Raw genomic sequence first — 12,092 nt, 5'->3', positions numbered from 1 at the left:
CACATGCCAAGCTGTAACCCGCCCAGGTGGCACCACGCCCCAGCAGGCCCGGGCAACTAGGGCGGTGACCGCTCTCTGCCCTCTGCTGCCTGCCAGGAACAGCTCGTCCTAGGAGAGGTTGCACTAGTGGAGCCCTCCCTCTTCTATGGCTGTCTATGGAGAGACAGGAAAATCCTGGTGTTGGAGAATCCAGGAGTGGTACTCAGGGCTGCAGGCCTCTGGCAATGCGATAGAATTCCCAACTGGGTCTACCTCTGGTGACACATAAGTCCGGAGCCCCACGCTGGTCACCCCAGCACTTTGGAAGTAGAAGGGAAATAGTCAGAAATTCAAGATCTTCATCCACTACAAGAGTTTGAGGCCAGCCTGGTCTTCCAGAGAATCCTCGCTAGTGGAATCCAGCCACACCACAAGACACCACCACCCACCCCCCCACCCCACCCCCGGGAAGCCACGCCCCTCTGCGTCCCCGCCCTATACTTGTTTTTCTTTTAGCCTGGTGTTTCCGCTCTGGTGATGTCACCTCCCTGGGACACATCCAGAGGGGTGTGCAGGAGCCCAGAGAACCAGGGACTCAGGACCTGAGGGCAGCTGACCTCCTCTGCTGCTGTCACTGCACAGAGATTTTTAAATGACTTTTATTAAATCCTTACAAAACAATACAAAATCCTGGCGTTGACAGTTGGTGGGAAAGGAGTCCGGAGGTCAGTTCACCTGGTACGATGGAGTTGAAAGTGCTTGCATGTCCCCCACTCTACAACAGGTCTCTTAGATTTCAGCATGGTTTGTGGCCAAGCCACCCCAGGATCATGTCTCATTCACAGTTAAGGGGTCTGACCACCCGTCCTCCAGGTCAGGCTTGGAGGGACCCGGGAAATCACAGCCCTGCTTGGGGAGTGGGGGTGGGGTCAATGCTGCTCACTGCCCAGTCAGGTTGCTTCAGGAACCTGCGGAGGGGCTGAGTCCTCAGGTGCCCAACAGGACAGCTGAGTCATACTGATGGCTGAGAACTCAGATGCCTAGGAGTCATACTGATGGCTGAGAACTCAGATGCCTAGGAGCCCCCCACCCTCTAGGGGTTCTTTGGAAATGTGTCCACAGAGGCAGGTGGGGCAGTGGGGCAGGACTGGAGAAGGCATGTCACCTCCACTGTGACGATCCTATGAGACTAGGGAGGAGGGTGGAGGATGCTGGGCAGTGGGTGCCCCAGGCCCCCACCCACCAGACCCCGACATTCAAGTACTCTTCAAGAACAGGGAAGCAAGTCAAATTATTTCTTTAAAAAAAAAAAAAAAAAGCCTAAACTAAACTTGACAAACAATCCTGACCAAGGATTTTTGAGGCCAGGGGCTGCCCTGTAGACACCTGAGCAGTTGCAGGGCAGAGTGGCCTGGCCCCTGGCAGCCGCCCCCGACCAGCAGGGCCATGGAGAAAATGGGAACTCGTATTGCATAGTAGTTCGGCTAGGAACAGTCTACAGGCCTCGGGGCAGTTAGGTCTGGGCACTGCAGGGCCACCGCATCCCTTCCCAGCCTCCCTTGGGTGTCCAGAGGGAGACCAAGGCAGCTTCGACCCTTTCCTGAAAGCAGGCACACCTGAGCCGTTGCCCTTTGGGGGCAGAGGGAAGGTGAGAAACCCCTGGGTATGGCCTCAGCTCTGGGTAACAGAAGTAGCGAGGAGAGCGTAAGAACTCCAGTCCCAGGGGCAGGACGTGGCCTTGGTCAGGCTGAGCCCTGAGAAGGGGCACTCGGGTGCCCTGGGTGGGGAGACATGTGGGGACCCCATGTTTGCTGATGTGAGCCTTGCCCAGCACCTCTCCTGCCTTGGTGGAGCTGGCTGGGTCCCCCTCCAGCTCTGCCCCGAAGTGGAGTTGGGAACAGTAGGCCTGTCCCAGGGCAAGGAGCTAAGCAGCCTGGGAGGGGGTTCTGATTGTCAACCCTCCAAGGGACACTGCAGATGGGCGATGGGGACTAGGGGTCAATCAAGTGCACTGTCCCCATCCACCTGCCCCCTAGAGGTCTTTATCCAAGATAGGGAGCCCCGCCCCCACCCCAGACCCAAGGGTGCTCTGGTGGGGAGAGGCAAAACACCACTGTGCTCACCAGGAGGGCCTGTCCCTGACAATCCTGAGGGCTGGGTAGAGGTGTGGGGTGCTGACCCTGCGGGATCCCCAGCCCTGGAAGACAGCAGAGTGGCTGGAGTGGAGGTGGGGGCGCAGGTGGCAGGACCTTCACAGTTGACAGGCGAGCATCGTGGGGTGCAGGCTGATTGGCCTGAACCCTCCGCCCTCCTCCGGGGCACTTGCTTTCAATAGCGGCAAAAGAAAAACAAACAAAACAAAGCCAAGGGGCAGGGGCAGGGGCAGGGTGAGGACAGGGAGAAAAGAAGACACCCCCTAACAGATCCCTACACCCCCGAGGCCCAGCTGAGCTGGTACCTGGGATGGCAAGGGGTGGGGTGTCCAGGTCCCTAGCCTTCAGGCCCTGAAGGGCATATGTACATTGGGGCTAGTAGGGGTCACACGCGATCCCCTACGAGGACCACAGGGGTGGCCGACAGGCTGGCCCTCTGGCGCCTCTGGGCCAGCTTGGACTGGGAGGGCGGGGACAACTGCAGGCAGCGTGAGGTAGCTCGGATGAGCACAGGCTGGTCCTGCCCAGCGTCCTCCTCACACTGGGCCAGCTGCCGGTTCATGGCGATGGCCTCAGCTGCAAAGGACGTGAGGTCTTTGGCACAGCTGTTCCTGGGGACAGGACAGGTCACCGTCACCAGAGTGTACCTTTCGCTGCAGCCTTCTGGAGGTGCCACCCCAACTCCAGGCCCTTCCAGGTACCAAGACCCCAAATCAGAGCTGTTGGGTCACCTCCTACATCACAGTGCTCAGGAGCCTGGTCCCCACCTAGGCTCAGGGGCTCAGTGCTAAGGGTGAGCCCTAGAGCCCCAGGAAAATGAAAGATCTTCCAGCCTCACCTCTGCAGAACCAAGGGTGTTGGTAAGGTGTTCTCTGGAGCACACTGCAAGAAGAGGCCAGGTGGTCAGACGGCACTTGAGGTGCCTGGCCAACGCTGGCCCAAGTGCACACAATAAGCAGACCCCATCCACACAGTCTGTCATATGCCCCTGCAGACTGTCCCCAGAAGGCATGTGAGCCATGCTGGCCTGGGGCTGGGGCCTCTCAGGGATCCCAACCCTTCTGCATTCAAAGAGCAAGCTGCCTGGAGGGGTGGGGTCTCACAGGAGTGGGAGGGCTGAGTTCTCAGCTGGGAGGGAGGGGCTCACAAGCCCCACAGGGAACCACTCCCAGTCATAATGCTAGACCCTTCTTGGATGCTTGCTCTGAAACCCCCGTGCTCAGCACAAGTTGGGCTGGCCCACTCCCCTTCAGACTCCAAGGCTCACCCCCTGCACCCAGGGGTGCTGCAGAACTTGGGCAGCGCTCAGCCTCTGCTTGGCATCTCGCACCAGCAGCTTGGAGATGAGGTCTTTGGCAGCGAAGGAGATGTGGGACCAGTCCTTGTCGGGGAACTCGTACTTCCCTTCCTGGATGCTCTCAAACAGCATGTTCTGGGGACGGAGGTGGGAGAGAGTCACTCCAAAGCAGACCTGGCCCCGTTTAGATGCCTAATGAGGGCAGTGGGGTGGTGATATGCACAGGGCAGTGTGGGGACAATGGAGACAGTCACACAGATGGCTCTTCGGTGCTTAGAACACTGGCTGCCCCTGCGTAGGACCAAAGGTTCACTCTCAGCACCCACGTGGCTGCCCACACTTGCAACTCTGGTCCCTGGGCACCTAATACCCACTCCTGGCCTCAATAGATACCGGGCTCTCTCAAATGGTGCACGTACACACAGCAGGCAGAACACTCAAGAGAAGGACAACAAAAGAGAAAGAAATGGCTTGGGTCTGGGGGTTCCTTGGGTTAGCACCACTTCTGATCCCAGGGAGCCCAGAAACAGTCTAGTGAAGGCTGGGGAGAGGACACAGGCAGGGCATACATACCTGGCAGGCAGGGCAGGCCTCCCCGCGGTCCCAGCCACAGTCGCTGCCACAGTGGCCTACGAAGGGCGGGTAGCCACTGAGCAGGATGTACAGGATGACACCCAGGCTCCACAGGTCGCAGCGCTTGTCATAGATGCTGGCCTCCTCACTAAAGGCTTCCACCACCTCGGGTGCCATGTACTCCGCAGACCCACACTGTGAGGGCGGGCACAAGTCAGGAGGACACCAGCTCCAACCAATCAGAGGATCCCCAGATCAGCAGGTGATGGTACTGACCACACCCCCAGCCCCGCCCAGCCAACCAGCTGCTGTTGCTAAGCGGAAGGCCAAGCTGGCAGGGGAAGCTGCAGAGTTGGCCTGGCACCTGAGTTCAGTGCCTGCCCACCTCGCCTTTACCGCCCTCACCGGGGTGAGCAGCTCTGGCGTGGAGATGGGGGAGCAGTCTCCGTTGAGTTTAATGCCACTGCCAAGATCGAAGTCACAGATCTTCACTGGCGAGACCTGGGGAAAGGACAGGCACTGTGGAAACGGCTGCACATTCTCCACCCGAGCTGCCTGGCAGGGGCAGGCGGTAGCAGAGCCTGGGTGGGTGCTGGTCGGGCAGCCTCACCTGGTTGGGGTGCTCACACAGGATGTTCTCTGGCTTTAGGTCCCTGTGGGCGATGCCTAGGGAAGTGGAGCGGGGAGATTAGGGGTGGGTACCTCTAAAACAACTAGGCCTGAGGGCGCCCCACAGCCCCTGCCACACCTTTGTTATGCAGGAAGTCCAGGGCACTGGCCACATCCTGTACCACCACGCTGGCCTCCAGTTCATTAAAGTGGCGCCTTCTGTGGATGTGGCTCAGGATGGATCCTGTGAGGCCAGGGAGAGAGCTAGGTCACCTCCACAGACCAGCAGCTCTGGGCACTGCCTCACTCCATCAGGGATGTCCTAGGGCTTCCTTGGGCCCAACACTGGGCTGTGACCATCGGGACAGGAGAGTACAGCCCCAGTTCCCATATCAAAGCTGGGCCATGGACAGTACTTCCGATGGTCAGCAGCTCCCAGCCCAAGTCCCCAATCAGCACCTACCACCACGCATCTTTTCAAACACCAGGTAGAAGCGGTCCTCCTCCTCAAAGAACTCAATCAGTTCTAGAACATTCCTGGGTTGGGAGGAGGGAGGAAAGAAACTGAGGCACCCTGAGGCCCTCAGCACCTGCTGCCCAGCCCAGAAGGTGATACCCTCATGGAGCCATGTGGCCATGGAAAGCCTGTTTTCCTGGCTGAGCCCAGCCCATGCCCTGCTGAGGTGATGGGCTCTGGCCAGATAGCCTGGGCAGGCCACCTTACCTATGTCCCTGGCACTGGTACAGCATCTCCACCTCCCGGAACACCCTGCTGCGGATATGGCCCAGCTGCTTCTCAATGATCTGCAATGCGGGGAGGACACGGCACCTGGAGAAGCTGCCCAGTCTCCCACAGGCCCCCTGAACCCTGTATGAACTCTGCAGCCCTGGGTCTGGAACGTGCTAGAAGTCAGACTGCAGTGTTAGCACATAGTCAAGGTATCCTGTTGCTCAGGAGAGCTCAGGTAGAGAGAGAGGAAGCAGCCCATTCTCCACCCTGACCCAAGAGCTCCTCCACTGGGTAGTTGCTACCCAAGCAGGCTCAGCTCTCACATGATCCACTCAACAAGGCAGCACTCGGCCACCTGGCTGCTGGCCCAGCCGGTACCACACCAAGACCTGCCTTCTCTTTTCTGGGCACCTGGCCTCAGAGTAGACCAGTTCCACTGCACCCTGTAGATAGAAGGCCCAAAAGATGCTGTCCCTGTAGAACCTTTGCTCTCAGAGAAGAGGAGTCCCTGGTTCTCCCTTCCCAGGTGGACACCCTGACAGCCCCCTCATTCAGCAGGTGGAGGAAGCAGGATCCCAGTGCCAGGATACTGTCCTGGTTATTTGGTAATAAACACCCTTTCCAGCAAGGGGCCTTCCATCACTAAAAGCCAGATCTGCAGGGTGGCCCAAACACTGTCGATCAAACTAGCATACCTCACCCCTACCCTTGAAGAGGCTGGGGACGACTCCACAGAAACCTCCATCCTTCCTGGCAGTAGAATGGACTTCCCTGGTGTCCCCTCTGGGATCTATGCCATTGGTGCCTTAATGTCCTCTAGCCACCACAGCCTCCATCCTCACCATCTCCTGTGCTGCTGTCATCACCTCTCACTGCACCAGGTGTCAGTGACCACTGAGGACACCAGCAGGAACACCCCACCCCAGTCCTCTGCAGCCCATCAGTCACTCATAGCAGGGGGAAGCCACCATGTAGCCAATACAGCCCAGTCTGCCGTCCTCCTGATAAGGCTGCCCACCCTGCAGGGTTACTAGGAGGAAAGCAGCCACCTAAGCACCTGCCTGGGGCCCAGGAACAGGGACTGCCGCGCTGACACCCTAACTTCCAAAGTGACTCTTTCCTTTGGTTCTTCCCTGTCCCCTCAGATGCAGAAAGCCACTATCCAGGGGGGTAGCCCCTCCCAGACAGGTCACCAAGCTTCCCCGGACATGGGGGTGACTGGTTGGCCCTACAGGGTCAGTAGGCTACACCAGAGCCTGGCAAGGCTCTAGGTATACACAGGAGTGGCAAAGGCACACAGCACCTCAGGATTTCAGTGTCAGCATTTCAACTTCTGTAAGCCTCCCTTAGGCCAGTCATCCTTAGAGGCAGAGGCCCGGCCTCAGGGGCATGTGGGCCAGCATGGCCTCCAGAACATGGAGTGATCAAGGGCCAGCTGTCACTGTGCCTTTCTGTGACTCCAGGTCTGACCTGGATTCCCAGGGTGGCCTGAGTCACAAGTCTTGGGGCCATTTTTAGACACTGGTTTTCTGAGGCTGGCATCTGGGGACTCAAAGGCCACTGGCCTCTGGGGGTGGACCCCGGCTTACCTTGACAGCATATTCCTGGTTGGTGATGAGATTGACACAGGTCTGCACACGGGCATGGGCCCCTTCCCCCAGCACATCCTCCTGCAGCTGGTAGACATCTGAGGTACGAGAGGAGAGGTGAGGGGCTTGTAGCTCAGTGTCCCTTCCCCAGTGGGACCTGCACCTCTCTGTAGCTCACCTTCAAATCTGCCTGAGAAGCTGTCAGTAGCCCGACAGCGCTTCTTTTTGCGGCCTCTCTTCTTGGCGTCTGGGATGTCGATGGGCTGACTGGAAGGCATGTCTGCAGAGGACGGAGACCCAGACGGTATGTGGTCTGGCTTAGCCTAGCTCCCCAGAGACCCCCATGGCCTGCCCACCTCCTGGGTGCTCACCAGGTCGGGCTTCACACTGCGGGCTGAAGTCAGAGTCCCCGTGCTGGGCGGGGTCTAAGGTGAAGGCCAACTCGAAAGGATTCTGCCCCTGTTGAAGGGGAACATGTGGTTCAGGGCGGTCCTGCCAGAATGCCCCAAATATGCAGCAACCTGGACAAATGATCACTCCATGTCACAGTGCTGAGACCGAGAGCAGCTGCCACCCAACCAGAACGCAGGCTGCAGTATTCTGTGACTGACCCACCTCACCCAGTGCAAGGGCCTTCACACAAGTGTCTCAGGGCCTCAGTGGCAGGGGGCTGTGGGAGGCAGTCCCTAGGAGATCACAGAATCCCAACTCAGGGGCTTTACTATGAGACAGTGGGTCCTGTGTTTGTCACCTGCTCCTGTTATTGGCATGGGGTAGGAAGCCAGGGACACGCCACAGAGAATGACCCAGCCATGTCACTGAACTAAGGGCTCCTGTCTCCTGACTGTAGGGAACGTGACCTTCCTCTCCCAGCCTGGGGCTGACTGACAGGAAGTCTAAGCCACATGGCCTGCCTCATCTGCTCATGGGTAGCATGGGGACGGCTGTCCAGCCAGCTGACTGAGGGCTGACCTCAGGGACAGGCATGGGATCAAAGGTGGGGGCAGCAGCAGAGCCTAGGGCAGGGTTGTCAGCTTGTTTTCCCACAGCCTCCTAGGTTATCTCAGGACCACACCCTTGGCTTTTGGGCCTCAGTTTGCCTGTGGCACGGGACAACATCACCTCTCCCTGTGCTGCAAGCTCTGATCTCCAGTGACTGTGAAAGCAGTGGTTGAGTGTGGGAGGCTCCAGAGGTCAGGGCAGGGCCCCTTTCAACTTGCTCTGTACATCCAAAGCCTCCTATCTCTGAGGACCACCTCAGGGTCCTATCTCCAGGGGCCACCAATTTGGTACCCGTAGCCACTGGCAAGAGGGCTAACAAACAAGGGACCCATTGGAATGTCTGTACAGGGCCATGCCGCATCCACAGCCTGCACTGTCTAAGGAGCCTTCTCTGGGTGGCCAGAGTTCAAATTCACACCTAAAGCTCAAGTAGGGCCCCAAAGGACCCTGCTGCTAGATATGTGGAAGACCTTAAGACTGCTTAGGAGAGGTGGGAGCTGAAAGCCATAGAAACCTGGTTTGAACAGGAACATGTTGAAACAAAACCCTTCTTTATGATGGCTGCTGCTGGCACCTTGGTGGTGTCGTGTGCACGTTGGGAAACTGAAGCAAACTCTAGCTTCAGAGGGACAACCCATCCAGGGAATAAGGCATGAGCTGTGAGTGGGGGGTGGGGAACGTGGGTTAAGTCACACCCCTTTCTGGATGTTCAGAGTGGGACGGGCTGACAAAAGGGTTATCTGAGAGAAAAGTCTCTCCACAAAATCCTAGGGAGACCCCAAGGTACCAAGAGAGCCAGATACCTGGAGAGCAGTGACAGACAGACGGAGAGCCGTGTTGGACCTTGCAAATTGTTCTGCTGCCAACAGAGAATCACCACTAGGAGGCTGGCACAAAAGGGGCACCCTAGCAGTTCATGGGAAGAGGGCACACAACCCCAGAGCCCTCATAAAACTTGGGGCCTGCGGGGTTGGGGATTTAGCTCAGTGGTAGAGCGCTTGCCTAGGAAGCGCAAGGCCCTGGGTTCGATCCCCAGCTCCGAAAAAAAGAACCAAAAAAAAAAAAAAAAAAAAAAAAACTTGGGGCCTGCAAGGCTCAGTGTACCCACAAGATGGGGGGGGGGTTGGTGAACTTATGAGAAGGGAGGGTAAACCAGGTTTGAGACCAAAGGTTAGCCTGGGAACCTACTCCATGCCCATAGCCTGGTGATCTTTCTCTGGGTGGACTGTCATGATGAGAGACAGGGACAGAAGGCAGCTGTCCCCAACTCTGGGAACCTTACAAGGGTGACAGAGACCCAGCAGAACCTCTGACATTACAGTCCCTGTCCCCCTGCTTGAAGACTGGGACACATGGGACAGCTAGAGTCCAGCAAAGGTATTGGCTGACTGGAGCACACCCCTTAGGGAGACCTCCCCCCCGAGCCCCCAGTCTACTCCACAGTCCCCCAACTTGCACATTAAAGACAGGAAAACAGGGCTGGGCTCTAGTTGAGTCTGTAGAGCACCTGTCTGGCAGGCATGAGGCCCCAGTACCTCTTAAAACTCCAGAAAGAAAACCAGAAACCCAGGTAACTAAAGCCAAGAGGACTGGCAGGTATGTGCTCTTTGCATAGCTGCAGACAGAGGGTACCCAAGGAGAGTGGCCTGGCTCCAAGGAATCAGTCACGTAGAGTGGGGTTCCAGGAGGGGTTCGAGGTACCAGCCCCTGGTCACCTGCAGGGCCACCTACCAGCCAGGCCTCCCCACAGTCTCTGCTCTGAGCAGAGCCCCACAGTGGCCAGACAGAGGGCAGCTTGCAGTCCCAAGTGCTGTGTGGGCAGTCTGGCCTAGTCCAGCCAGCCTCCCCTGGGTCTGGCTGAGGGCCTTGAGTCAGCAGGCCTGGCAGGAGGTGGCTCGAACCATCCAGAAAGCTAGAGTTTGCTTTGGCGGCCTTGCTGACCGTCTAGGCTCACACAGAGCCCCAGGAGGAAAAAAAAACCACTGTAGGTGGCATTCTCAGATTCATCTCTCATTACTGCTCAGCCCCAAAGCAAGCCGGCCAAGGATAACAGACATTTGGGGCAGGGGTGGGGCAGTTGGCCAGGGCACTGGCTGGACAGGCCTGGGAATTCTTCCCTATCTGCATGCTCCTCCCACAGAGGTGCAGGCAACACACACACTCCTGCCTCTCTACAGGGCAACAGGTCCCTGTCCCAGGAAGCCATTACATAATCCAGCCTTCTGGGTGGGGTGGGCAGGCTGACATCACTGCGTCCCTTAGGACAGGACAGGCCCCACCTGCCCACCTTCACCACCCCCAGAATCACTAATTTACGATAAGACTCACCCAGCCACCTTTAATAACACTACAGAGACTTCCTGTTCTGATGATAGGAAGTAACACTTTGGGCCTGGGCTGTCTTGAGGGAAGGTCTCCACATGCAACCACCAAATGTGGAGGTTACAGTGGGGCAAAGCCCAGGTTTCCCCACAAGGCTTCAGCCTGGCTGATCTCAACCAACCAGCACATGGCCAGCTCCAGGCTACAGTGGACAGACACAGGGTTTCCCTGGGACTATACGCAGAAGTAGGGGAGACCAGGCTGAGAGACTGCAAGGAACATATAGCCACTGATCACAAGCCAGCCTAGGGGAGCTCATGAAATAAAGAACTAGTAGCAGCTAAGAACTAGTAGCAGGGCTATGGCCTGCTGATATGCTCCAATCCAGAACAAGGCCAACACTGGGGGAAGGCACGGGAAGTGTGGGACCACATACACAAAGTGGGGTGGGGAGCACAAGACTGAGACCAGGCTGAAGGCAAGGGACATAGAGCCACCAATCAGGGGTGGGAGTGGGTCTTGGAAGAGAGAACTACTAGGCAACTGGGGACCGGGTGTAGCCTGCAACAAGTAAACACTGCAGGGGACAAATGTGAAGTTCACCTGAGACCACATACAAAAGTAGGAGAGACCAGTCTGAGAAACTGCAAGGGACACAACCACAGATCACAGGGGAGCTTGGAGCAGTTCATGAAGAGTTAGTAGGGAGCTAGAAGCAAGGCTGCAGCTTACTGACTCTCCCAACCAGCACCAGGCAGGCCTGAAGTTGCAAGGAACAGAAACACTAGATTTGCCTAGGATCAACACAGAAACAGATGATAAGACAGGACTGTGATCGGGCTAACTGCAAGGGACACAGAGCCACCAATCACAAGCCTGGGGGTGGGGGTGGGGGGGCCCTAGAACAGAGAGCTACTAGGCTGCTAGGGACAGGGCTGCGGCCTGCTGACCCCCACCACCTCCAGCACAGAAGTCTAATGCAAGCACCCCTCCCAGGCCCAGCACCGGCCTCCCGGGTAGGCTCTGCTCACCCGTCGCTGCAATGGGACCCCCGGACAGGACCCCTCACCTTGAACGAACGGTGGAAGCCCTGAAGTTCGGCTGTTCTCTTCTGCACCATCTTCAGTCCGGGCCCCGCCAGCGGGGGAGGGGACGCGGGGCCCGGGGGACGGCTTCGGAGGCGACCCTGCGGCGGAGGAGACAAAGGACCGAGGCTGAGAGGGGCACTCGGCCGGCGGAGCTCCCGCGCCCGGCTCGGGCTACCCTCCTCCCTCGGAGAATGTCGCCCTTGGCGCCGCGCTCACCGGGGTCGGACACCGGCCGGGGTCGCAGAGCGGTCACCTCACCTCACACAGCCCGGACCCCGCTCCGAGGACTGCGCGGGGAACAGCGCCGCCACGGCCACCGCCACCGCCTCCGCCGCCACCAGCGCCACCGCGGACCCCTCCACTGGGCCGCTGCCGCCGAGAGGAGCCGCGCGCGCGGCCGGCGCGGCCACTTTTATAGGCGCGGTCCCGGAGTTGCCCCGCCCCTCGCGTCAGTCTCCGCCCTTCTCAGGGAACAGAGGAGGCGGAGCTTCCAGGGGCGTCAAGGGCCGCGGCAAGAAGAGAACGGCAGGGGTTGCAGAATGCGGCTGCGTGCTCCCCCTTAAGGGGCGGAGCTTAGAGGGGAGCGGAGTGGGGCTGCGCAATGAGCGTGTGAGCGACGCCGAAACGTGGCTGCGCACTTCGAGCTCGGGGTGGGGGAGGGGAGACTCTGAGGGAAGTGGCGCGCGGAGCATCCAGTGAGGCTGCGCGCTCCCATGGCGAGGCGGGGCGTGGAAAGATACACGAATGCTG

The 12,092-nt window shown here is 58.5% G+C and overlaps 1 protein-coding gene across 3 annotated transcripts; it reads right to left on the bottom strand.

Annotated features, from left to right (window-relative positions):
* Positions 1 to 622: 622 nt before the first annotated feature.
* On the bottom strand, positions 623 to 11,765 carry Mknk2 (MAPK interacting serine/threonine kinase 2). Of its 3 annotated transcripts, none has more exons than XM_063263174.1 (14): positions 11,559 to 11,765; positions 11,324 to 11,440; positions 7,302 to 7,389; positions 7,109 to 7,210; positions 6,931 to 7,028; positions 5,336 to 5,415; positions 5,075 to 5,148; positions 4,751 to 4,855; positions 4,613 to 4,668; positions 4,408 to 4,503; positions 4,003 to 4,197; positions 3,400 to 3,564; positions 2,971 to 3,014; positions 623 to 2,743 (listed from the first exon to the last, which is right to left on the bottom strand). In XM_063263174.1, the coding sequence occupies exons 2-14, from the start codon at positions 11,372 to 11,374 to the stop codon at positions 2,518 to 2,520; spliced, it is 1,380 nt and encodes a 459-aa protein (XP_063119244.1). In that variant the 5' UTR covers positions 11,375 to 11,440; positions 11,559 to 11,765; the 3' UTR covers positions 623 to 2,517. The 3 variants fall into 3 exon arrangements, with proteins under 3 accessions (XP_063119244.1, XP_063119245.1, NP_001011985.1); NM_001011985.2 differs by having other exon boundaries at positions 625 to 2,743; positions 11,601 to 11,685; XM_063263175.1 differs by lacking the exon at positions 11,559 to 11,765 and having other exon boundaries at positions 7,302 to 7,451.
* Positions 11,766 to 12,092: the final 327 nt, after the last annotated feature.

Source organism: Rattus norvegicus, chromosome 7 (genome assembly GCF_036323735.1).
Source record: "Rattus norvegicus strain BN/NHsdMcwi chromosome 7, GRCr8, whole genome shotgun sequence".
NCBI lineage: Eukaryota > Metazoa > Chordata > Mammalia > Rodentia > Muridae > Rattus > Rattus norvegicus.
This window is presented reverse-complemented; position numbering and strand designations above follow the sequence as displayed.